Source organism: Theobroma umbraticum, unplaced genomic scaffold (assembly GCF_002168275.2).
Source record: "Theobroma umbraticum cultivar Fairchild unplaced genomic scaffold, ASM216827v3 scaffold_86.0, whole genome shotgun sequence".
In the NCBI taxonomy this organism is placed as follows: domain Eukaryota; kingdom Viridiplantae; phylum Streptophyta; class Magnoliopsida; order Malvales; family Malvaceae; genus Theobroma; species Theobroma umbraticum.
In genome coordinates, this window is record NW_018397263.1 from 2,111,579 (window position 1) to 2,135,831 (window position 24,253).

The window sequence follows — 24,253 nt, forward strand, 5'->3', positions numbered from 1 at the left end:
TAAGAATTGTTGGAAGCTTAGGATTCTTGGATGAACTACTTTTTTCAACTGCAAGTTCCTATGACTGGACCTTTTAGGGAATTCAAAAAACATGTCTCACTTCCAATGCAATCTGGATGAATTCAGGTGCCATTAAATTACAACATTACATAGCCAAAATCGATAACATTTTAGATGACAGCATGACAGTATTGAAGAAGTTTCACTTTAGTGCAAATTCAGGGTTTACCTTTAACAAGCTCATGCCCATAAATTGATGGACATATGGATTGAAGTATTTGCCGAAAGACATTTGAACCATGTTCTTCTGAAAACTTCACAATGAATTCCAAATCCCTTGGAGAGAATGAGAACAAATCAACCAGCTCTGTCGCTTTAGCATTACTATTGAAGTCTTGCAAGTCCTCAGGCACAGACTGTGACTTCGAATTTTTTATAGAAACTGCTTCTATGTACAAATAGTAGAATCCTTGATTTCTGCTTTTTGATTTTCCTGAAAACAATCAAAGATTTCTCCAAACTACTTATAGAAAACAGGTAGATGAATGCAAGTGTTTGGTTCCAGCTGAAGTTTATTTTCAGACAATATGTTGATGACCCTTAAGTTCTGAATTCATAATTTCTACATCCATGAAGATGCATATTTGTCCGCATGTAATGGCAATAACTAACAGGTAGTATGTTAGCCTTGTCTCTGCCTTTACTAAAAACGAGATATTGTTGGTAAACTTTTTTCCAAATGGCATGGAAAGGAAGGGAAAGTAAGAACACTACGACATGCAAATTCTATGATAACTTAGTTCTAAAGGAATTGCTTTATGGTACCTCCTCCAATATCCATGTAATTATTGATAACTCTTATGATTCCAGTGACTGTTACTACATCTCCAGGAATGCACAAATCAACAAGATCTTCGGTCAATTCACATTCTACCGTTCGAGGAACGCGACCTTCTTCATGTTCTTCAGACTTGAGCAGCTCCTGTAGCCTGGAGTTTGTGAAAACAGAAGAAGGGAGAAACCAATTATAAAAATGTAATAGAATGTTACAAAGATGTGTGAGTGGCGTCTGTGTCTGGGTTTACTAAGAAAGACTGTAAAACTGGCATAAGCTTGTTTTACCTTATTTTCTGAAAATCTATTGCTTGAGCTGAAGATCGAATTGGTTTGAATGTTCTGCTCTTGCAGCCATGGAAAGTGCAAGTCAATGGGGGTGAAAATTTTCCATCAGGAAACATACGAGGGATCTCGGTTGTGCACTTTTCACAGGCAAAATTCATTTTTATCACTAGAGGCTTGACAGTGCTAGCTTTTACCACTGTGCCGCGCACAGATACAAGCTTGTCTGTATATGTCATCAATTAGCTATCATAAATCATTTTGAAATGCAAACTACAGAAAGAAACAACAATAACTAAACGTTGAAATTGAAGTGCACCAATATATGCAGCCTTTAAGTTCTTCAAAACAATCATGGACTCAGGGTAGTTGTGGAGACAAATATTTATCTTCATTCCTTCCTCCAAGCTGAAAACCGAACTGCTTAAGAGAACCTGCAGCTTGCAACATATGTTACATACCTCCGTGGTTAAATTAAATTTTTAATAAAAAAAAAATGAAATAATAAATAAACTTAAAATCATTTCTTTCATCATTTTTTCATACCTGGTGAACTGCGGCACTCATGCAGGAGAGAGCTATTTTAGGTTTATCTTCCAATTTCGCATAGAATTCTTCTATATCACATAACTTTCGAAATTGTTGGAAGTCAAGAGGCAAACAGAAGGAACTAGAATCATCCTTTACCTGTTCATGATTGGAATCAGAGCTGCTAATTAATTTATTTAAATTTTAAAATATTTAACAGAACTTGGCTGCTACATGAGATTGTAAGGAAATAAAACCAAACTATAGTTGTCATAATTAAATTAAATCTCTACGTTAATTCGTCCATTAATATGCCTTGTTCACCTGATTGAGCACATTGAAAACATATTACGGATCACTCTCAATCATTTGATTACCAAAATGAAGTCAAACCAAAAATTCAAAAAAAAAAAAGAACATATATAAAATGTCTGGAAATTCGAGAGGAAAACAAAGAGAGGAAGAAAGACCTGGTGAGCAAGATCTTGCCCTGGAGGAGCGGAGAAGAACCGAATGAGCTCAAAAATCAGCTTCTCTTGGTCCTTAGAGTACTCGTTTTCGGTGATATAAACGGGCACGATCGAGCCAATGTTGCTTGTGTTGATCGAACCGTAATTGTCGTTCGCGCTCTCTCCGTGAGCCCCGTACATCTCGACGGTGGTGTAGGTGGTTTCAAACTTGGCCTCCGAGTGTTCGTCAAATTTCCGACGAGATTTGATCTATTGATCCGTAACCTTTTTGGCGGGAGAGTTGTGGGAGGGAAAAATTATATTTGCTGGTTTTGTAATTAGACATTTTGACTGCCGCGCGATCGCCTGGACCGACTTATTTAGCATGGGCCGTATTATGAATTACACTTTGAAATTTTAGAGATTTTTTTTTCTTTTTTAGTATTTAGAATTAGTACATTATTTTTATTTTCTGTTGTGGAATATATTTTACTTTGTGCCCTTTGTAACTGGTGACTGATATAAAGTAGAAAATAAAATATTCAAAACTCTCAACGATATACTCTTATTGATTGAATTGATCGAGAATTGATAATTATTTATTTATCTATTTATATGTAATTATAATATTTATTTTTAAATAATAATTCAAATTTATCGAATAATTTTTTAAAAAATATTAAAATTTAAAGTTTAAAGTTTAAATTATTTTTTTTTATTCTTAAACTAACTCATGATAACAACGATATTTAGCAAACAAGAATTTCATCCGATGATACAAGAGTAATATGATTGATTCAGCCAATAATCAAGGGTAAGTTTTTATTGAGATCTATGCTTAATTTGTTCAGTTAATTGTTGAGTATTCAACTACTTGAAATAAAAATACATATATATATAAAGAGAGAAGGGAACAAATCTAATGTCGTTTAATGATAAGGTTAACGTAAATGTTAACATCAATTATAAACTTAAAGGTGATGGTTTACAAAGATGTTTAATGATTGTATTTATATTTGATATATCGTTAGTATAAAATTTTTATACGTAATTAATTAATTAATTATTATTTTTATATAATTGAAGGAAGGAGGATTCAAACCCTACTAGAGGGATAATATACTAACCAATGAGCCAAATGATCGAGTGTTAATAAAATATTACTGCTTGATTAATAAATAAATTTAAAAATTATACATCTTAAAAATAAATAGTTAAAATTTTTATTTTTACATATTTATGAGATATCATTACATGATTAAGTGATAATGTCTAGGTATTATATATTCACAATGCATTGAATATAAACTCTTAAATATTAAGATAAATTAAGTTTTCTTATTAAGTCATATGTATACATATATATATATATATAGATGTATCTATGTATATGTATGTGTGAATAAACTAATTTTCACATTTTGATGTGTTTTTCATTGGTTAAAAAAAATACGATACTAAAAAAAATTATTAAACTATTTAAAAAATTTTAAATAAGTTTTTATTATTATATTGTACTTGAGAAATTGGCCCATTAATTGATTTGTGATCCATTGTCTAATGAGCAAAATTCAAATCTCCTTTTCCCTAATAAATAAAAAGTTTTTTTTTGTTTAATCAAGTCCATTTACTTTTATTTTAAGTTAAATAACACTTTATGTATAAAAGTTAACTGATTGTCATTAATCAAAATATCACTTGTTATTTTATATTCACATGACACTAATGTGGTGTTGATGTTAAAAGTAAAAAATATCGTATAATCATATTATCATATCATGTCAATGTCACGTAACATAAAATAATAAGTTAAATAACACTTATATCTAAAAGTTAACTTTTATAACGCATAAGTTAAAATAACGCATATTATTTTTTAACTTATGTTAAAATATCACTTGTTTGATGTTAAAATGCGTTATTTTAACACGCATATTATTTTATACTCACATAGTTTGATGTGATGTTGATGTAAAAGGTAAAAAATATTATATAATTATATTATCATGTCACATTTGCATGTCATTTTAACATCACGTAATATAAAATAATAAGTAACATTTTAAATAAATCAATAATTATTCGTGAGAGTTTATTTGGTATAAAATAAAAATATAATTTTTTTAACTCAAAAATAAAAATATAAAAAGTTTATTAAAAGTAATAAAATAATAAAAAATTTAAAATTATAAAATAATTTATAAACTTCTTTTAATATTATGAAAAAAAAAACAAGTTGGTAATATCAGTTTTGCAGAATAAGTTGCTTTGCATGATTAGTTTGAGAAATAAGGTAAGTTGCCATAATAAAATAATATATCTATGAAAAAGGGTTATTTGGATTTTAAATTAAATCTTTGTGTCAGTTTTGTTATCAAGTTATTTTTTATTCATGTTTTAAAATTTGAAGCACAAAAGACATAATATTTAAAAAGGTGTTCAATTATTTAAAAAAATAAATAAATTTTTATTTGTTATTATATTTAGTTAAGTGATTGTATTTTGTTTTGAATCAAATAAAATCTTATAATTAATTATTATTAATATTATGTAATATAAAAATAATAAATAATATTTTAATTAATAAAAATTAAATAACCATTGCAAGAGTTTATTTGAATCAAATTTTGAATAATTTAAGTTGAAGCCATCATTTAATTTTTGTTTTATAAATGATAAATGATAAAGTTTATATTTTTAAATTAGTTTTTTGAATTTGGAGAAGAAGGTTTTGAACTTATAATAGGAATATTATATCGCCAAATTAGTTCTTTTAATAGGAATATTATATCGCCAAATTAGTTGATGTTAATCCAAGTTAGTAACATGATAGTTAACTTTCCAACTTCGTAAAAATCTGACACGTGGAAAATCACACATCAACGCCAGTCCAGCACCGTCTCTTTTGAACTAAACCCTTCCGATCTCCGCCACGTGCCCACAAGATCGTCACACCTTTTAAAGGGACACGAAACAAAAAACCATTTCCGGGAAACACCAGACACGACCTTCCATTCCCTCTCTTTCTCTCTTTCTCACTCACCAAAACCCTACCAGGATTTTCCAATTTTTTACTCTTGAACTAGGGCAACTCCATTTATATTCCAGCATCAAATCCAAGTAAACGACGGTACACAGCTATTCTCTTTATTAATTTTGTTTGCTAGTTAATCTCTTTGCTAATTGGGTTTGTATCAGTATTTTTTTGAGCTGTTAATGGTTTGTTAGGTTTTGTTGTTTTTAGTAAATTAGAGCTTTTAATGTTTTCAGTTTATTTTATTTTTAGGGTTCTTCAATGTCAAAAAAAATTCCCGAGGAAATCGACTTGAACTGTGATGCTCTTCCGGTTGACCGAGAAAACGAGGATAATGATGTGAATGTTGAGGAGCCGGCCTCTGGGGCGGGTACTTCTTCAACCAAAACCCTAACAGAACGAACAGTTGATGGGGTTAGGGTCTTTGGAAAGGGTAATGAGTCGGCTGGTGGGATTGATGAGCAAGGGGAAGACAGCAAAGTGGAAAGTTTGAAACATAAAGGGATTGATTTGGAAGCTGATGTTGGATCCTTAGGTGAAGAGGTTGATGATCAAGGTAGCGCCCGGTTTAGCTCGGGTGGGGATTCTTTGATGGAGGTCGATGGAGGATCAAGAGGACATGGAGATGGAGAGAGTGTTTCTATGGAAGAGAAGAAACCAGCGGTGGCTGATCAAATTGCTGTGAGATCTTCTGGTGGGGTAGCCGAGGATCTTAATGTTAGTGTGTGTCCTAATGAGGACACGTTGATAGAGGGGAATTCTGTTAGTATTCAGTTGAGCTCGTTTGCTGATAATACCATTCAATCTGGTATTGCTCATGATTTAGGTTCTGGTGATACGAAGCCTCTTTCTTCAGCATTAGGTCCTGAAAACTCTTTACCTTACGGGGAGCAGAATGTGAGTTCAAAGGAAGGATCTTCTGGCAGATTAGAAGGTCAGGATATGGAGATTGATACACCTGATGATACCAACAAAAGAAATTTAATTACTGCCATCCAAGACGAAGGGGACAGGGTTTTTCAGAATGCAGAAAACGGGTCTAATCTGTTAAATGATGCGGTAGACTTGAATCCATACACAAGCACAGACGATGATGTATCTGACGATGTTGATGTAAAACCGGAAAAACCAGAAGAACCTGAATTTTGTGTCTCTGATTTAGTCTGGGGTAAAGTAAGGAGTCATCCTTGGTGGCCGGGACAAATATTTGATCGTTCAGCTGCCACAGCAAAGGCGAAGAAGTATTTTAAAAAGGACTGTTATTTGATTGCCTATTTTGGTGACCAGACATTTGCTTGGAATGAAACATCACGGATCAAGCCCTTTAGGCCCCATTTCTCACATATGGAAAAGCAGAACAATATGGAAGAGTTTCACTATGCTATTGATTGTTCTTTAGATGAGGTTTCTAGACGCGTGGAGTTTGGTCTGGCCTGTTCTTGCATTTCCAAGGAAGCATATGCGGAGGTTCAAACTCAGATAATTGTTAATACTGGGATCCGGGAAGAATCTAGTAGAAAAGATGGTGGGGACAGATTTTCAGGTGTTGCTTCTTTTGACCCTTTTGAACTTGTTGAGAGGATAAAAGCACTGGCCCAATCACCTTCTTATAGCGAGGTTGACAGACTGCAATTCATAACATCACAGGCACAATTGTTGGCATTCCATCGCTGGAAGGGTTACTCTCAGCTACCTGAATTTCAAAATCTATGCGGATTGTTGGAGACTGATGCGGAGATACCTCTCTCCGAAGAAGAAAAGAAACATTGTGAACTGATTGGAGATGATTTTCCTAGTGTTGAAGTTGACAAGCAGGTGCTTTCTGAAAGAGAGAAGTCAGAGAGTCAAGATGGCTCTTCTCAGAAACAAAAGAAAATCCCAGGGGACGCTAAAGTTTCCAACAAAAAGGAGAAAAGCTTGTCAGAGTTGATAGCTGAAAGGCGCTTGAATATGCAAAATGGAAAAAGGAAATTGAATAAGAAAGCTGGTGACAAGTTAAGTGCTTCATCCCCTGCTAAAAAACCAAAGGTGGTGGACTCTGTGCAGGATAACTTGGCATTGAAACAGAATAGAAGTAATGCATCAACAGGGTCTGTTGATAAGTCTCTGCAGTCTAAACAAACTTTCAGAGTTGGAGCTAGCATACTTCGGGTTGCAAACCAACTGAATGGTTCCAGTTCAACAGTTTCAACTCCAGTACTTAAGCATGGTGATGGGACATCTCAAAAAAAGTCTGCAGTTAATAATAAAAGTAAAGGAAGAAATTCGTCTGGTAAATCTCCAGGGAAGACGGCTTTTCAAACAAATATGTTTTCCCCTGATGAGATGCTCTCACAGCTTTGCTTGGCTGCCACAAATCCCCTGAAAGGGTATAGTTTTTCGTCCTCTATGGTTTTTTTCTTTATGGAGTTGAGGAATTCAATTGCTATGGATCTTAACAGCTCTGAAATGTCTGAACAATCTTCAGAACAAGGAACTGATGGTGAACTGGGGGAGAATTCAACCAGGTTTGAAGTTACTGGAAAGTCTGAGTTGACTTCAATCAAAGACACCTGTTGTTCTGATAGGATAATCCAATGCCTTCCTGAAGAGCAATTAGCAGTTGACAACCACAACCAAACCACAGAGGTTTCTCCTGACACTCCCAGTGAAAAGGGTTTTTCTGTCATTGAATCGCAACCAGCTGCTCAGGCAAGTCGCAATTTGAATTCTGAACAGAAATGTACAGTCACAGGTGAAAATCTTGGAATGGAAGCAGAGAAACGGATAGAATACTCAGATGAAAGTTATACAGAAGATCTATCTCCAACTGCTTTGATTTTGAATTTTTCAGACTTGGAATCAGTTCCGTCAGTAGAAGACCTGAATACGATATTTGGCCGTTATGGGCCTTTGGTTGTGCCAGGGGCTGAAGTGTTGAAAAAGAGCATCCGTGCCAGAGTGGTTTTTAAAAGACACGCAGATGCAGAAACAGCTTTCAGCAGTTCTGGAAAATACAGCATTTTCGGACCCTCACTTGTTAGTTACCGCCTCAAGCGTCTGGCTTCTGCACCGCCTAAATCATCTCCAGTTGCAACTAAGCGAAGCAGAACAGATGAAACATGTGGAGATGGAAGTACTTCTTGATGCGATGGATTCTAGTCAAGTTGATGTAAAGAGAGGTTAAGCATTCACACTCAAGGTTTGAACTTCTAAATGCTTTCCTTTATGAGGTTATATAAAAGCTGTTGGTTGTATTAGTTTAAAATGGTAGGATCAGACAGTTGACGCAGCTATTTCTGTTGCAAATTCTTCGCAAGCAGGTTAATTTATATGACTGACCATCTTGCACATTTTGATTTGCTGTAGTGAAAACCTTTTGTACAGTCAGTTAATTTAATTTTATGCACTACCACCTTTTGCAGTGCTCTCTCTCAGGGTTTCTAAGTATAACATGATAATTAAGTGGGGTTGTATAGAAATTTTGATACTAAAAGCATCAAAGCCTTTGAGTATGGTTTGTAATTGCCATTTTTCACTTCCGACTAGGGTTTCTTGCTGGAGCTTTGGGCTTGTTGAGGTGGTTCAGACATACTTGAGAACTTCCAACAGCTTCAGATGGAACATGATCTTGGCTCTTTGAACATTCTCATTCGTGATGCTCATCATGAGTTGCGGGCATCTTCCCCGACATCTCATTGGCCTGTAATCATGAGATTTTAAGGGTGGCACCTGGCAGCGCCTTCCCATCATCACGTTACTGCTCATCGAACAGGAAATATAACATAGGCCGTAAATCATTCGTCAAATTCAATGCTTCCTTCTCATTCCCTCCGGCCCAAGATAATTGGGTGGGTGAAATATTCACTTAAATGAGGCGCATTGAAGAAGTAAAAAAAAAAAAAAAAGCGGTAAATTGTACTCTTTTTATGACAGTTAAAATATGCGCAAGTTTTTCCTTAGGTTAATTTGTGAAAAGGTTAATTATTTGGGTAAAAGATACACTGTTACCTGTAGTATAACTTTTGACCTCAAAATATGGCGTTTCCAACCCACTTCTGGATAAAATGAAAATTGATCTTTACGCGCAAAGCATCGATCTGGACCCTCCATTCAATTCTTTTACAGCAATATCGAAATCTTGGAAACCGTTGGATGAGGCCCTAACTGATAAATCCGTGTAACGGATTGTAAATAATTTCTCCCAAAAAAGATAAAATCAAAATGGAAAATCCAACGTCCAACCAGCTGATCACCGCACACATGTAACGGGTCCCACAGCGTCTCAAATATTCGTACCTACACCTCGGTGAAAGTGCTATATACATCAAACGCTCCCTAACTTTTCTTTTTCTTCGCATTATTTAATAAATTTAATTTTGAACCGCCTCTTCCCCCAAATTCAAAAAATTCACTTCTCCTTCTTCTCTTCTCTCTTTCACGCATCTCTCCAATTCTTGATCTATTAAATAAAATAATTGCACCTTTAATCGCCTTATTTCCTATTCGATCTGATATTAATCTCCGTCGGGAAAATGGGTGATTCTGAGAAGCAAGGCGACTTCGATATCAAAGGGCTGAGCCTCATCGACGTTTCGTCCGAAGACGATTGCCTCATCAATTCGCCTCTCTGCGAACCCATAAACCCTCAATCCTCAGGTTTCTCCTTTAATTTTATAATATTTTCTCTTGATTTTGCATCGGATATCAGAGAAATGCTAACAATTCTGGATTTTTCGAAAATTTGATTTATTTGTTTGATATCTTTTAGTTTGAACTTGTTTGAGATTTATTGGTTATTGCAGGATTTATATTTCATCGGAAAAGTACTTGATTTGTCTAATACTTTTAATCGTGTTTTAAATTGATGGTGAAATGTGTTTTGGCCGTTTTGTTAACGGTAATTAGCTCCAAAAAAATCGTAGATGTGAACCTAATTTTTCATGATTTGTTTGTTCTCCAGGTATTTGTTATACAAATTGTTTCCAATAAACCTTTAAATTAATTGATAAATTGATTCTTTTTGGTTTGTTCAATGCAATTTCTCATTACCATTTGATAATTTGGGGTTGCTTTTTCACCGATAAAAGATGATGATCCTCATTTTGTTTTACGTGTTTTATATTTGAAATTTAAGCTCATTCTTTCTCTCTTTTTTCTTTTTCTGAATTGGATTTTATGTATTGTAAAGGGAAGGGGAGTGGAACCAAAAGTGTTAGATTCGCTATGGATCCCGACAGTGTAGAAATCTCATTAGGCTCCCTTGAAGAAAATGGAAAGTTAGAGGAACCACCGGATTCTTTGGAGCAAGACAAGACGAGTAAGAATGGAAAATATAATTTACGCAAAAGTTTAGCATGGGATAGTGCTTTCTTCACAAGTGCAGGTACAAATTAGATTTCATTTACACTTAACAAGTCATGATTCTAAATTTCCTGTTTTGATATGATTTATGTCCTGTTTTTTAGGTGTTCTTGATCCAGAGGAGTTGTCTAGCATGATTGGAGGCAATGAGAAAGGTGAAATACACACATTACCTGGGATTCGAGAGGATGTAAACAAATCTTGTGATTCGTTAACAACATTGGATAGTGAAACTTTGACATTGGAAAGTCTTGAGGCTGATTTATTTGAAGATATAAGAGCGTCAATCCAGAAATCTAACAAAGCATCCAACATTGCAAATTCAAGTGGCAAAAAGGAATCGAAAACAGCAGATACTCCAACTGCGTCACGTAAGTATATTTTGTTTCTCTGTCTCTGCATTGTTATACGCTGGCAAACCCAAAGATTTTACTCCGAGGCCAAAATTACAGCTCCAAAGGATTTCTTTTTTGGATAACTAGCATTATATTTAACCAAGAAAGCTGGGGAAAACCTGCTATCAAAACAACTTAACAACCAGAAAAAGAAAGTTTAGTGACTACCCCTTACAACAATGTTCCAATTATAACATAAAGCTGGTTAATGTGGGAGTCAGGCACTTGAATAACACCACTTAAACAAATCTTCTCATTAAAAATAATAGAATGCAAAATAGCATCAGCAGTAGGAGCAGAAAAGCCAAACTTCTTCAAGTCTCAAATCCCTCCAGATATGGTAACAAGTATGCTGACTGGGCCACTCTTAACAAGATAGCAGCAAAAGACTTGCCTGTAGAGTGAGCAACTCAAACTCTTCTTGCCAACAACCAACCCTCCTTTAGATAATAAGCTTTTCAAGATTTTGGCAGCAAATATCCTTAGAGGAATTGTGGGTGAAAAAAATTGTGATCTCTAGTCTCTTCATCATCATAGAAATTACATGTTGTTTTAGGAAGACTAATACCCCAACTTCTGATACGAGAATGGTGTACTCAGTCTATCTAAAATAATAAGCCAAGCAATAAATCTATGCTTAGGAAGAGAGAATTGATTCCACAGAAGTTTGTGCCAAACTACTTTAGGTTTCATAGCTCCAAGCAACTGCCAAGTATCAGAAGCCTTGAACATACCACTCTTTGAGACCTGTGACACCACAATATCATCAGCTGAGCTCAAAGTAAAGAAGAGCACATCTGCTGAATTTGCCTAAACTCCCGAGACTCATGAGAGGGCCACATCCAGCCATCATTGCTAATAAGAGAAGCAACCTTTGCATCTTCAGATATATCAATCTGTTATAAAGTACCTCTGCCATAAATAAGAAGGAAAGCGCCAGATGGGAGCCAATCATCGTACCAGAAAGAGACGCTGAGCTCATTCCCAATTTTGTGCTTATGAGGGTCCTTGCAGTTCGCCTAAGATTTAAAAGCTTCCTCCAAGCCCAGCAACAGCTTTGAGTACAGCTAATCTTCCAAAAACTCCTGCCTTGTAGGAGATAAGCTTTTGTCCAGGCAACCCAAAGAGAACCATCTTGAGTAAATAAAGCCCAGACGTGCTTAAGGTCACAAGCAAGATTCCAAACTTTGAGATCCTTAAAACCAAGAACGCCTTCATTCTTGGAATAGTTTCCCAGCTAAGTTTGGCACTCCTAGCATCACCATCTTTACCTTTCCATAATAAAGAGGAGAAAATCTGTACCAAGTCTTTTGACAAAAATTTAAGGGAGAAGAAAAATGCTGCACCAGTAGTATTGAAAACTTCAAAAAAAAAACTGATTGCATCAGCCGCAATCTTCCAGCATAAGAGAGCCTTTGAGGATTTCCCTTGAGTAAAATGTGATCATGAGGTTAAGAACACTTACATTCTACTTATCCCTAGATGGGGAAGATGGGAACTACTTTTTCAAATGTCCATAGGTGCAAATGAACATGCCTTCTAGGTCCAGACCATGTTTCTTTGTGAATCACATAATTGCATAAAATGCCTAATCTAGAGTCTTTCATTCACATGCTGAGCTTCTTTTTTGTCTTCTTTCTAAATAAGATGAGATGTAGGGTGCAAATTAACAAGCTAGGCATACATGATCATTTCAAAAAATATTCTCAAACTGACAGTGCCCTGTTTTCTTTTCCCTTTCCAGATTCAAAGAAGGTAGAGTTGGCTACTCAAGAAAAGGTGCATTAAAGAATTGTCTGCAGTAAATTTTCATTACTTGTTACTTGTATTTTTCCAATAACATTTTTGTGATTCCAGATGAAGCAGAAAGCTGCTTCAAAAAAGCAAAACATTTGTGTGAAAGACCCTGGGAAAACAATGAAGCAGGTTTCTGTCCGTCCACAAATTTCTCAGGTATGTGTTGTGCTATGTCATGCGAATGAGTAGCCGCAAGTTGTATAATCTTTTCTAGTTGAAATAGAGATGAATATTATTTAACAATCTAGGTTGTTTTAAGTGAGTTTTAAACTTTCAAATCTAAATTGTTAGGTTAAATTGACTTACACAGCAACATTCTCAGAAAGCTATACTGTAAGCCCGTAAAAGTTCTATGCGACTGCTGAATATGCAACCATATAACTGCTATTTAGCACGACTGCAACTCTGACTTTGTTTTTGGTTTTACCAATAGTTTGTTGCTAGAAGTGGAGAGCCAACTTCATCACTTCATAAGCCACCAAAGGCACTAAGCAGGGTTGGTCCCCTTTCAACAACACCAAGCAAAAGGGTTTCCTTGGGTTCTAAGAATGTCAAAATGGAAAAGGATGCCAAAAGTGTGACTGGTAATTCAGACTACAATATGTTTAGATTAGTTTCATGAAAACAGAAGAAGTTATCGTTCTTATGTTTCTGTTTAAATCACTAAATTCAATTTAATGGTTGCAGGTAGAGGGACTACAGTTTCAAAGACTCCTGCTTTGGGTGGTTTAAGAAATATTGTGCCTAGGCCTACATTATCTTCCAAGTCTTCTTCATGTTCTCCAGTCTCAATTAAAACAGAGCTGACAACTTCTTGTTCCTCACTTGAGAGCTGTGCCAGTGCTTCATCTGGCAGAATTACGAAATCTTCCTTGAATTCAATTAAACAAACAAACGACTCCAGAATAGTTAGTCCATCTTCCTCTGGTTGCAATATCAGCACCCCATCGAAAATTGCATCAAAAGGTAAAAATCAAGCAGGAAGTTCAAGGCTCTCAACTTTTTCGAAGTCTTCTACCAAGCTATCTTCCAGTATATCTCCTGCTAGCTCTATCAGTGATTGGTCCTCAGAGTCATCATCATCAACCTCTACTGTTAATCAAAGGTCTAATTTTGTAAGACCTAGCCTTGGCACTGGCTCTTGCAAAAGACTTGGTACAAATAGGGATGCCCACCAAGTTTTGGATTCTCAAGACCATCCTACTGGTCACTGCTCAATGGGAGATGGTGCTGAGGTTACTGGCTCACTTGAAGAAAGTGTAAACATAGTTTCAGCTGGAACTAGTGGGCTTCTTCATCCAGCTTCCATGAAACCCTCCGGCCTTCGAATGCCATCACCAAAACTTGGCTTTTTTGATGGGGTTAGTACTTAATTTTTAAAATTTCTCTGTTTAATAGATTGGAAGTGGTTTTTGCCAAACTGTGTCAAGAATAAGCAGATGGAAAATCTCATTTCAGAATCTTCTGCTGAACAAACCACCTTTTGTAATGTTTTTAGTCTTAGTTTGCTTTGTTCGGAAAGTACTATAACCTGGGAAAGTGTGATCAATGCAGGTTAGATCATCAGGACGCACTCCAAATGGGAGTATGCTGTCTCATCCTGGTGTACCTAATGGCTTGCCTAAAATTGGAGCTAAAAGCACTAGTCCAAGTGGGAGCTTAAACAAGGCAAAGATTGGAAAGCTTCAACCTGTTAGAACTCTTACTGCAATCCGGAGCCCCAAGGTTGATGTTAAGCAAACTTCCTCTGCTGTGAAATCTAGATCTTCCTTGACTATTCAAAAATCTCCAAATGCTGCAGCAAAGGTATCAAGTGCTTTTAGAAACCCTAAAAGCAGCCCTGGCATATCTCCAAAATTTCAGAATAAGTCATCTCCCAAAACTGGTAGAGAAAGTTACTCTAAGGCTCAGGGCCTGGGAGGCAAGGATGGAGGTCGCATAAAGGATACCAAGATTGTTCCTCTTGATGGAGTACCTGAAACCACTGATAATTTATCTTCCAAATATGATGATCAGAACACAATCCCATTGAAAGTAGCTGCTGAAAATGAAACATACAGCCATTTATATCTGAAGACTGATACACTTATCCTTTACAACACCAAAAAAAAGGAAGAAGCTCATATTGAAGATCAAATTGCTGGCACCGCAGAAGGGTATTTATCTTCAGACACTCAGAAAGAACCCAATGCTGATTCTCATCTTGCTCATGGTGACAAGAAGGTTGAGAACTGTTTGTCAAAATCCATTCGCACTTCTCCTTCCCCTATGACTTCTGAAATTACTGCCGGCTCAAGGAGACCTTTCTCAGTCAAGGATTCTTTTTACAATATGGATGCTCATACACCACTGGCAGTTACACCAGGATCAGCAGTGGAGGTGGACAAGACAGCCACATTACAGTTTCCAGAGAGCATTTCACCGGAGAACAGCTAAGACAAGTGCAACACTCAAGTAGCAGATTTTTTAAGGTACCTTGATACGGTACCGCCTCTCAATTATTCTTATTGGGAGTTTTTAGATACAACATCGCCTTGTAGATTCTGTACTACTCTGTAAGCTCAGTGGAATTTTTACTTATATCGAGTAATGAGTAATCCAGATTTGATTTTCACCAAGTTCGAATCTGATGTTCTGGTTTCATGGAGTGCATCTGATAGAATTTCAGGCCTGAACTTGAAGTCTTTCGATTTGCTTAGTTCATGATGCATCTTATGTCCACCCACGTTTATCATGCAATGAGACCAAGCATTACAGGAAAAAGTTTTGGTCACGTGAATATAAGATTTTGTGCCCACATCACGAAAATGTTTGTCACAAGGATATGTATATTCATTACTACTATATTTGAAGTCCAACATATGGTAACTTACCAAAACAGAACTTGAGATTGTAGTCCAAAATGGCAAGCTTAGAATGTTCTGCCTTTGGTCATGTTGTAGTAGATATTGTTTGTATTATCTTTTACTTCGTGTTTTAAATAACAGACATGTTTGCAACAGAACACAACCCCAAAAGAGAAGATTTCAACCACTTCCTAAGGAAATGTTTGCAAATCTTTGCTGAAAATGTAATGGATATTTTACTTGGAATGATTGCGAAATTTACTTGTTCTTAGTTCCATCATCTTCCGACTTGTTAGCAACAAGAAAATATTCAGACAAGCATAGCAGTGCTAGATAGTAAAGGCTTGAATTCATAGCACGAGGAAGAGAATGATTTGGAATAGCAATAAAACACCAAAATCTTTTCAATTGAGTTGACATGGCAAATTCAATAAAATAACCAGTCGATAAATAAACAAAACATTGTCCAGAAAAGCTACCAAGCAATAATAAGCTCTCAGTTTTAAGTAGAACTATAAAAAGACAGTAAGAGCCATCCTCCACCTTGCAGACTTATGATCTAGGCTTCTCCTTCTTCTCTTTGAAGAGTGCTAAGAGTGAAACACCAGAGACCTTCACAACCTTGAACCTGACACCAGGAATATCACCGACGGCGTGACCCTTTCGTCCAAATCCAGCAATCAACACCTCATCCTATTGCCAACATATTCTCATTAGAAGAGAAGTAACAAAAAGATACTAAATATGCCTAAACAACTAGAGTTACACAATTTCACTTTACTAATACTCACATTCTCTTCAATGTAGTTTAAGCAACCATCATTTGGAACGAATGCAGCAATCTTCTTTCCATTTTTGATCAGTTGAACTCTAGCACACTTACGGATGGCAGAGTTTGGCTGCTTAGCCTCAATACCTCTGAATGTTACAAAAGCCATCAGTACATTTCTTCAATAATAGTTCAAGGAAAACAAGAACACCAATAAAAAGGATCTAGTCTTACATCTTCTCAAGAACAATGCCTTTAGCATGGGATGAGCCAGCAAAGGGCTTCTTCCACTCATTTCCAAGGTTGGACTTCTTGTATGCCTTATCAGCCCACCTCTGCCTCCTACGGTGGGTCCTCAGCTTGCGTCCAGCTCCCATACCACGTGTCTTCCTGAAAAAAAAACCATTAATGTTATTATTAACTTCTCAAAGATAAAATTCTACACCTAAAACTATAAAACTTGTATTGTCTAACAAATATTTGAGGAGGGGGACAATATCACTTGAAATGAAAGCCCACTATATAATTCAAACAAGCATCACTCAAGGCTAATTTTCCTAAAACTTATAACACGAATCCAAACAAACATTCTATCCCCATAGTTAAGCTAGCATCACTTCTCATATAAATCATAAACTCAAACCCATATTTCAATTCAGTACTTAAAACTTAAGAGTTAAATAGAAAGCAATCTAAAATTCAAATAAGGCTATACTTTCGCAAAATCTAAAATCAAAGTAAAACCAATACACTTATAGGTAAAAAAATTTCGGTTTTTTCCCCATCTAACATCCGAAACAAAGAACAGAACTAACGAAAGACTTCAAAATCCAAAACCCACATTCAAAAACAAACACTTCTCGCGAAGAACCATGAATTCCGTTGAATAAGCAAGAGCGGCTTCAACATTCAAAAAGAGAAACATACAAGAGCTAAGAGGAGGAAAAGCTATCGACTTTATCTAGATTTAAGAAGAAGAGAACATACCCCATGTTGGCTAAGAGAGGTCGTTTCGACTGACAGGAGGGTTCGGAGAGATTTGCAGGCGAAGAAGAGAAGTAGCCGCAGCCGCTAAGTTTAAACCCTGAAGGCTCTAACCCTAAAAATGATGGGGCATATATATAGATAACAGTTTTGAATTGGGCCCAATAAGATAGTTGCCTTGGGCTTCATTTGGGCCTAATCTAAGCCGGTTTTTTGGTCATAATCCCCTGCGGCTTGACTGGCCCAGGTTCTCGATACACATTAGAGTTATGAAAGAGCTCTCCGAGAATGTTTATTTTTTGGTTTATAGAGAAAATAAATACGTAAAAAGATTTACATTTGTTATATTGTAACAAGTAAATAAATTTATACAAGTCTTTACTAAATAAATTTAAAAATTAAAAACTGTTGGAAATAAATACTTTATAAAATAATATTTTGTGATTAAATGATAATGTATAAAATTTATATATTGCAACAAAAAGAACGCAACTAACTTAAAATTTGTATGAAATTTTGAAGTTACATCATTACCAATCATAAATTCTGAGAACAATAAATGATTAATTAATAAAATTAAAATCAATTATGGTAAGAATTTATTTTTTCATTTTATTATGAGTAATAATTTATGATTCTATATAATGTGAATCTATTTTGGGATGAGCTGTCCACATTCAGACAGTTGGTTATGGCTCTGAATGCAGATTCTTGTTCCATTGATCCAAATCCACCAGAAAGATATATTAAGGTGAAGCAGAACTTGACAAAATGCGCAAGTTTTCGCATATACAAATAGTCTTCTTAATGGGGTTTTAGCCTTTTAGCAGTTTTCATAACATTGAAACTTCAATAGGAAGCACCCCTAACCAGACATGTTAAGAGCAAAATTAAGAGAAAATTTTCCATAAAAACAGAGAAAATATCGAAACCGTTAAACATTTAGAGCAGAAATATGTGCAACCTGCACCGCATCTGATCTTACTTCTGTCCTTTCTTCCATAACACACCAATCTTTTTCAACATGTTGCCGTTTTTTCTCTTGGGAGAATCATCATCCATGTCTTCTGAGTTGGGTGAACCCATTATGGGGTTATAGTTGTTGTCAAGAGATATGGTTCTGTCGGCATGTTTCCCATTGTTCCCTGTAGAGAGCATGGCCGCAGCTGCCTCTGCTGCCTTTCTCCACTGATCTGACTGCACCTTTAGTCTCCGCAACTCAGCCTCAATTTCAGTATTTGCTGCTTGTGCTGCATCGAGCTGTTCAGTGACGCGTGCTGCTCTTCTGCTACTCTTATCGGCTTCCTCAGTTAAGTAGCCGAGTTTCATCACCGCCTCGCGCTCTGCAGCCCTTGCTGCTTCTAACAAAACAACAGATTCATCACCAACTTTAGAACCCTCCATTTCACTCTTCTTAATTTCCATTTTGAGCATTTCATTTTGCTCGGTTACACTCTGCAAATCTGTTTCCTTCGCTGTCAAATTAGCTTTCAGTTCTGTCAACTCTGCCTCTATCTTCTTCAACTCCGTTGCAAGTTCAGACTCTCTTTCACTGGACTGGTTTTTCTCAATCTTCAAATTCAGGCCCTCATTTTCCTCTGAAATACTCTGAAGTTCAGTCTCCTTATCCATTAAGTTTGCTCTCAGTTCTTCAACATCAGCTTTGGTTCTCTTTAATTCTGCCTCTAGTTCTGCCCCTCTCTGGCATGACTGTGTTCTTATGTTTTCCACTTGTTCATAAGCACTTCTAATTTGCAATGTGCTCCGAATATATTCTTCTTGGTACCTGACTTCAGCTGCATCCAGTGCCGATCTCAATTGACCCACTTCAAGTTTTGCAAAATTAAGCTCTGTTTTAAGCTGCTGTATTTCCTCATTTTCTCCATTCCGCTGTGGTGGTTCATCATCTTTGGGATCCTTAGATATTTTGCTGCTACTACCAACCAGTTCTGCCTGGAGCTTGCTCACAAGTCCCTCCAGTGACTTAACTCTAGCTTTTGACTGCTCCAACTCCAATGATAATGTGTTGTAAGCTTCTGTTGCTTTTGTTGCATCAGAACGCAGTTTTTCGATGGTTTCATTTGCTGCTTCCAGTTGCATTTGGGTTTTACTAACAACTTCAAGAGCCTGGGCTTCAGATTCTCTGCAATCAGTAAGCTCAGACTTAAGTTTTTCAACCAACAAGAGAGTTTCAGTCAGCTCAATTCTCAAGTTCTGAATCTCAGCATGTGCAGATTCAGCATGCTTAGTCTGAATGGCTTCTGATTCATATGCCTTTTCCAGCTGAACTTTGAGCTTTTGAATTTCGTTCATGGCAGAAGCCAAGGCAGCAGAATCCATTGAGTGCTGCTTCTGGACAGCCTCAAGTTCAGACTGCCATGCTCTATCTCGATCTTGTGAAATTTTACGGAGTTCTTCCAACCTGTCATCCTCAGAGGCAGAAATTTCCATCAACTGCTGTTCAGATTCTTCAAGCTTGGCTGACATTGCTGATAGTTGCTTCTTGGCCTCCTCAGCCTCTTGTATAGCTCGCCTCTTCCATGACTCAGATGCAGTCAGTTGGTCCTTTGTCTTTTTCAGATCATCTTGGAGTTGAGTAAGCTGTGATTCCAGTTCAGACACTTTGCTTGGGCGCTGCTTCTAGAGCTCACACAACAAGGGTAAACATTACGTAAGTGGGAGTAACTAAGTAGATAAGCAAACAGAAAAATACCGGAATTGAACAGTGTGCAGAAATGTTTTCATTGTAGTTGCTTCATCCTAGACTGAACCTTTTATATTTGGATATACTGTTTGCCAATTGCCATAAAAATAAACTGATTTAGGCACAAGTGACTGTAGAATACCTCAGATACTGGGCTTCTCAATGCTTTGCGTGCAGTAACCTTAGGACTTCTATCTTTGGGAGTCTTACTTGCAGGATTTGGAGAGGAAACTGTGTCAGAATCAGGTCCTGGCGTCTTCAGTTGACGAGCAGTTCGAGGTGTTGCAGGAGATTTTCTCTGAGGCACTTCCAAGGAGCTTGTTCTACTGTCAAAGACAATAAAATGGAAAATAATAAAAGAAAATAGCAGCAAAATGAATGAAGCTTTTACATAATTTCTGTAATAGCTATGGCTAAACAAAATGTTGTATCATGTAAACGGTTCTTTCAAGAGGATGTAACTACTTTTACAAATTGTCCATAGGTTAAATCATGGCGCACTTGGTGGGTCAAGGCCAGCAACAACTTCAAGATTAAGCAGCCAACAACCACAAAGAAGTTGATGTCGCACCATTTTTTTCAAGCACAAGTAAAACAACTGTGAACCACCTTCTTTAGGATCATTCCAATCTCCCTCTCAACTTGTCAGACTATTTGCTTCTTGAAAAGGGATAAAAGGTTTTAACAAGCTACTGATACTGTGACAACGATATTTCAGCTTCTTGAGAATGTGTGCATAAAAATACAACATCAATATAAAAAAAAAAAATCTCATCCAGATCCCTATTAGCATGCATTTCGATAACGAAGTTCACATGAAAATTTTCAAACATTGCGAGAAACATAGCCTTTATACAAGACAATAAATAAAATGGTTAACATCTAACAGAAGTAGGAGACGATAATTGATTAAGTAACCCTGAAATTTACCAGGTCCAACCCACTAATTAGGCTAATACTCAACAAGTAAATTGCAAACTGATTAAACTTTTTTGAAAAAAGGAAAATTAAGAAGAAGAAGAAGAGGAGTAGGAAGGGGGAGGCTGCCTCAAACAGGACTGATGAAGGCTTCATGACATCAGGTTCTATTGTAAATAGTACACTTTGGAGATTAGCAAAGCATTGGCTCTTAAAAAACTTAAACTAGCAGATTAAGGGGAAAAGAATGATTAAAATGCTATAAAAGTCATGGACTAATGGCGATCATACCTTGCTTTTGGCGTCTGCATGATTTTTATATCCCCTTGAGTTGAAGTGGTAAAAGGGCAAGATATATGTGCTCTGCTTCAAACCCCACCAGACCCACACCACCTGCAAATAGTTCAGAGAAATCGTGGGCTGAGAAGGAACATGAGAGAGAATCTGATATATAATTGTAGAGAAAGAGGAAGCATAGTTCATGAAAGGAGCGTCATCTCTTAGCCGTACGCACAAGACCTAACTAACAAACAAACCATAAAATCCCTTCAAAGAAACTCCACAGAAACTACTTCCACTACCACCAACCAGAACCAAATGACAAAATTTAAAAAGAAAGAAAAGGATTGGAAAAAAAAAAAAGGTAGCCATCAAATGAATTCATTAAATATAATTACATAAACCATGTTTCCACCTTTTCTTTTCATTTCTCTCTCTCTCTCTCTGTTTGGGCCCTTCCTATTTTCACTCCTGTTCTGAAAATTATGCTACAAAAAACATTACAGAAACCACAAGGGACCAGCAAGAAATGAATGAAGTTAATAAACCATGTAGGGCTGGCTGCTTCTGCTTGGTTTGAAATTATAATTCAAAACTGTTGATGTGCAATACTCTTGGACCAAAAATTGATCATTCTGTTCTTAGTGAAACTGTGTGCCAGTGCGCGTGCAATAGTGTAGTCATTCCAATCAAAGAAAACTACATTTCTTACGTTTCCATTTTCTGCTGCAAATTTAAGACTAAAGCTCTTGAACTCATTAAAAATCTCGTATTTTTTCTTCAAATTTTGCCTCCTTAACATAGAAAGTAAAAAACAAGGAATATAGACTTCACTGAACCATGCACAATGTTGGAAGTATAGAGAGTCAAACAAATGGACTTGAAGAAACATGGTTTCAAGGTATGATCCAACTTGGTAAGAAAACATATATGTAAAAAGCAAGCAGATAAGATTCATCTTTTTTACAGAAAGCTGAAAACTGGGTAAGGCTTTGTTCAATCTTTAGTGACCAAAGCTGAGATCGATAAAAGCTGTACGGATCAGGAGCAAGTTAGCAATGGAAAGTAAGCTTAAACACAGAGCTGAAAACAGAGGTCCAAGTTAAATTTGAAGTAATTGTGCGGCTACGGTTCTGAGAAAAAAAAAAGGATGAAAATTTGACTCCGCTTCCTTTTTGGTTAAAAAGGAAAGAAAAGGAAATGAGAGCTAGCTGTAAACAAGCTCTGCAGTGCAAAGGTGAAGCAACATTTTCTTTTCCGAGAAGAAAATCAGCAGAGAAACTGAGATTTCCTTGAGAAAAGAAACACAAAAGGAGACGTCATTACTAACTAAAGTAAGCAAAACCCAGAAAGAAATTGACAACTCCTGACTCACTCTTAAACACATTTAACAAAAAAAAATCTCAAACTTTCATTTCAATTTAAAAAAAAAAAACAAAAGAACTAAAAGAGCATCCAACAAACTAAGAGAGTAAGCACAAGAAGAAAACTGCATTGGAGAAAACTGTAACCTGAAACACAAATGTGCAAGAAAACAGAAAAGAAAAAAAAACAGAGTTGGGTTTTACCTGGAGGAGCAGGCTAGCTAGTTGGCTAGCTTTGGTTAATACTTAGGATGCAAGAAGAAAGAGAAAAAAAAAAAAAGAAGCTTGGAAACAAAAAACCCTAGAAAACCCAAGCGTGGAAAGACCAAACAGGGTTTAGTAAGAGCTTCTGAATCTCTTTGAGCTGAGGTTCTGCTGCAGTCTCAATGTTCAGCTCCCCAAGGCCAACTATTTCTCTTTCTTTGTTTCACTGTTTTTGTGAAATGTCAGTGGGGAGAGTAAGCAAAGGCGCTGGCTTCCTGGGACGTTTTCCTATGCAGGAGATTGTGATTGATTAAGTTGCCACGCTCCTTTCTCACGCGCTCTTTCACGTTCCCTCACTCACGTGCTATGATTGATTGCTGAATGCTGAGGCTCTCTACTATTTCCTCCTTTGAAACTGTAGTTAATCTCCCTTATGATCAAAGCATGGAGTGAGAGAGGAAGCTGTTGATTCATCCATAAGAAACGACATCTTTCTCCTGTCTTTTCCCTTCGTATTTCAAAAATCAGAGGTATAGCAACAAATAAATATCTACAATAAATCCTACAAAGGGAATCAAGTTATGGCTCGACTTTGATGCTTCATTTCAAAATAATAATGATAATAAATACACTGTGTGGTATTAAATTGGAACAAAATTCCACTGTTGCATTCCGGCCAAAGAGAACAACTCAGCTACTGTCTTATTTACAAGTTTTTGTATAGAAAAAGCTCAATGGATTTACATTTCTTTCCTTTTCCTCAAAGGGTGTTGGATGAAACACCAGGTTAATCTATTTGAAGTTGTTTGGTTGCATTCCCAACCACCCCTTCTCGATCTCTGTCTTCATAACTAGAATGTGTGGTTATCATCTGAACAATCTCTAACAATCACTTGATTATTACCTTTGCATTACTTTTCTTCTTTTGGTTTTTGTTTTCCCTGTCATTCTTTCGTCTTTCTGGTGAGGCATTTGCTTATCTAATAACACTCTTTGCCATAAATATCGCAAGGAAGTGAGTCATTTCACGCAAAGGGAACAGTCAAGATTTATTTAAGACCAAACTTTCCTTCAAATCACACCATATGTAGGCTGTAGCTGTTTTGCATAAGCTCTTACAGGTACAAGTGGGAAATTTCGTTTCTTTTAATCTTTTACCTGTCTGTTCTTTATAAGATTCTGGATGATATTATTTTACTTGTTCACCTGGAAAATCCCAAAATTTTCCTTTGGACCTTTCCTTTGCATTGACAGTGGTGAGACACCATAATGAGCCAATGCAATGGCTGTATAGAGTAATCCTTGGAATTAAAGTGTGCGTCTTGTTCCTGTTTTCAACTATTCATTCACATGTGCATAGCCTTGTTATTTAGGGCATTTTGTTTGATGGGGGTCCATAGAAATAACACCACTTTGGGACCATTTTCCCAAGACATTGCCTACTTTGGCTATTTCCTGCTCAAATTGAAATAAAACCGCCCACCAACATTTTGTTAGTTGTCATATGAGCAATAAATCAA

General features: G+C 36.4%; 5 protein-coding genes across 8 annotated transcripts; 2 read left to right on the top strand and 3 right to left on the bottom strand.

Moving 5' to 3' along the window:
• Positions 1-218: 218 nt before the first annotated feature.
• On the bottom strand, positions 219-2,419 carry MCM8 (minichromosome maintenance 8). The gene is made up of 6 exons (XM_021434054.1): positions 2,118-2,419; positions 1,666-1,806; positions 1,439-1,553; positions 1,123-1,345; positions 826-989; positions 219-493 (listed from the first exon to the last, which is right to left on the bottom strand). The coding sequence occupies exons 1-6, from the start codon at positions 2,295-2,297 to the stop codon at positions 219-221; spliced, it is 1,098 nt and encodes a 365-aa protein (XP_021289729.1). The 5' UTR covers positions 2,298-2,419.
• Positions 2,420-5,068: 2,649 nt separating this feature from the next.
• On the top strand, positions 5,069-9,094 carry LOC110420964 (PWWP domain-containing protein 5-like). Of its 2 annotated transcripts, XR_002445602.2 has the most exons (3): positions 5,069-5,226; positions 5,383-8,311; positions 8,659-9,094. XR_002445602.2 is itself a non-coding variant. In XM_021434400.1 (2 exons), exon 2 carries the CDS (start codon positions 5,392-5,394, stop codon positions 8,254-8,256), a length of 2,865 nt encoding a protein of 954 aa, XP_021290075.1. In that variant the 5' UTR covers positions 5,069-5,226; positions 5,383-5,391; the 3' UTR covers positions 8,257-8,540. The 2 variants fall into 2 exon arrangements, 1 of the variants encoding a protein (XP_021290075.1); XM_021434400.1 differs by lacking the exon at positions 8,659-9,094 and having other exon boundaries at positions 5,383-8,540.
• A 355-nt stretch (positions 9,095-9,449) lies between these two features.
• LOC110420965 (uncharacterized) lies at positions 9,450-14,570 on the top strand. Its single transcript, XM_021434401.2, is given in 10 exon segments — positions 9,450-9,768; positions 10,301-10,495; positions 10,578-10,844; positions 12,613-12,647; positions 12,726-12,821; positions 12,957-12,998; positions 13,099-13,249; positions 13,353-14,026; positions 14,220-14,393; positions 14,395-14,570. Coding segments are annotated over 10 exon segments (1,785 nt in total). The 5' UTR covers positions 9,450-9,644; the 3' UTR covers positions 14,422-14,570.
• A 1,294-nt stretch (positions 14,571-15,864) lies between these two features.
• Positions 15,865-17,369, bottom strand: LOC110420967 (Ribosomal protein S12/S23 family protein). The gene is made up of 4 exons (XM_021434405.2): positions 17,268-17,369; positions 16,515-16,670; positions 16,303-16,429; positions 15,865-16,204 (listed from the first exon to the last, which is right to left on the bottom strand). The coding sequence occupies exons 1-4, from the start codon at positions 17,270-17,272 to the stop codon at positions 16,064-16,066; spliced, it is 429 nt and encodes a 142-aa protein (XP_021290080.1). The 5' UTR covers positions 17,273-17,369; the 3' UTR covers positions 15,865-16,063.
• A 603-nt stretch (positions 17,370-17,972) lies between these two features.
• Positions 17,973-22,992, bottom strand: RIP2 (ROP interactive partner 3). Of its 3 annotated transcripts, none has more exons than XM_021433988.2 (4): positions 22,734-22,992; positions 21,178-21,279; positions 20,111-20,291; positions 17,973-19,904 (listed from the first exon to the last, which is right to left on the bottom strand). In XM_021433988.2, the coding sequence occupies exons 2-4, from the start codon at positions 21,195-21,197 to the stop codon at positions 18,246-18,248; spliced, it is 1,860 nt and encodes a 619-aa protein (XP_021289663.1). In that variant the 5' UTR covers positions 21,198-21,279; positions 22,734-22,992; the 3' UTR covers positions 17,973-18,245. The 3 variants fall into 3 exon arrangements, with proteins under 3 accessions (XP_021289663.1, XP_021289662.1, XP_089640444.1); XM_021433987.2 differs by having other exon boundaries at positions 20,111-20,294; positions 22,734-22,991; XM_089784318.1 differs by lacking the exon at positions 22,734-22,992 and having other exon boundaries at positions 20,111-20,294; positions 21,178-21,445.
• Between the last annotated feature and the right edge of the window lie 1,261 nt (positions 22,993-24,253).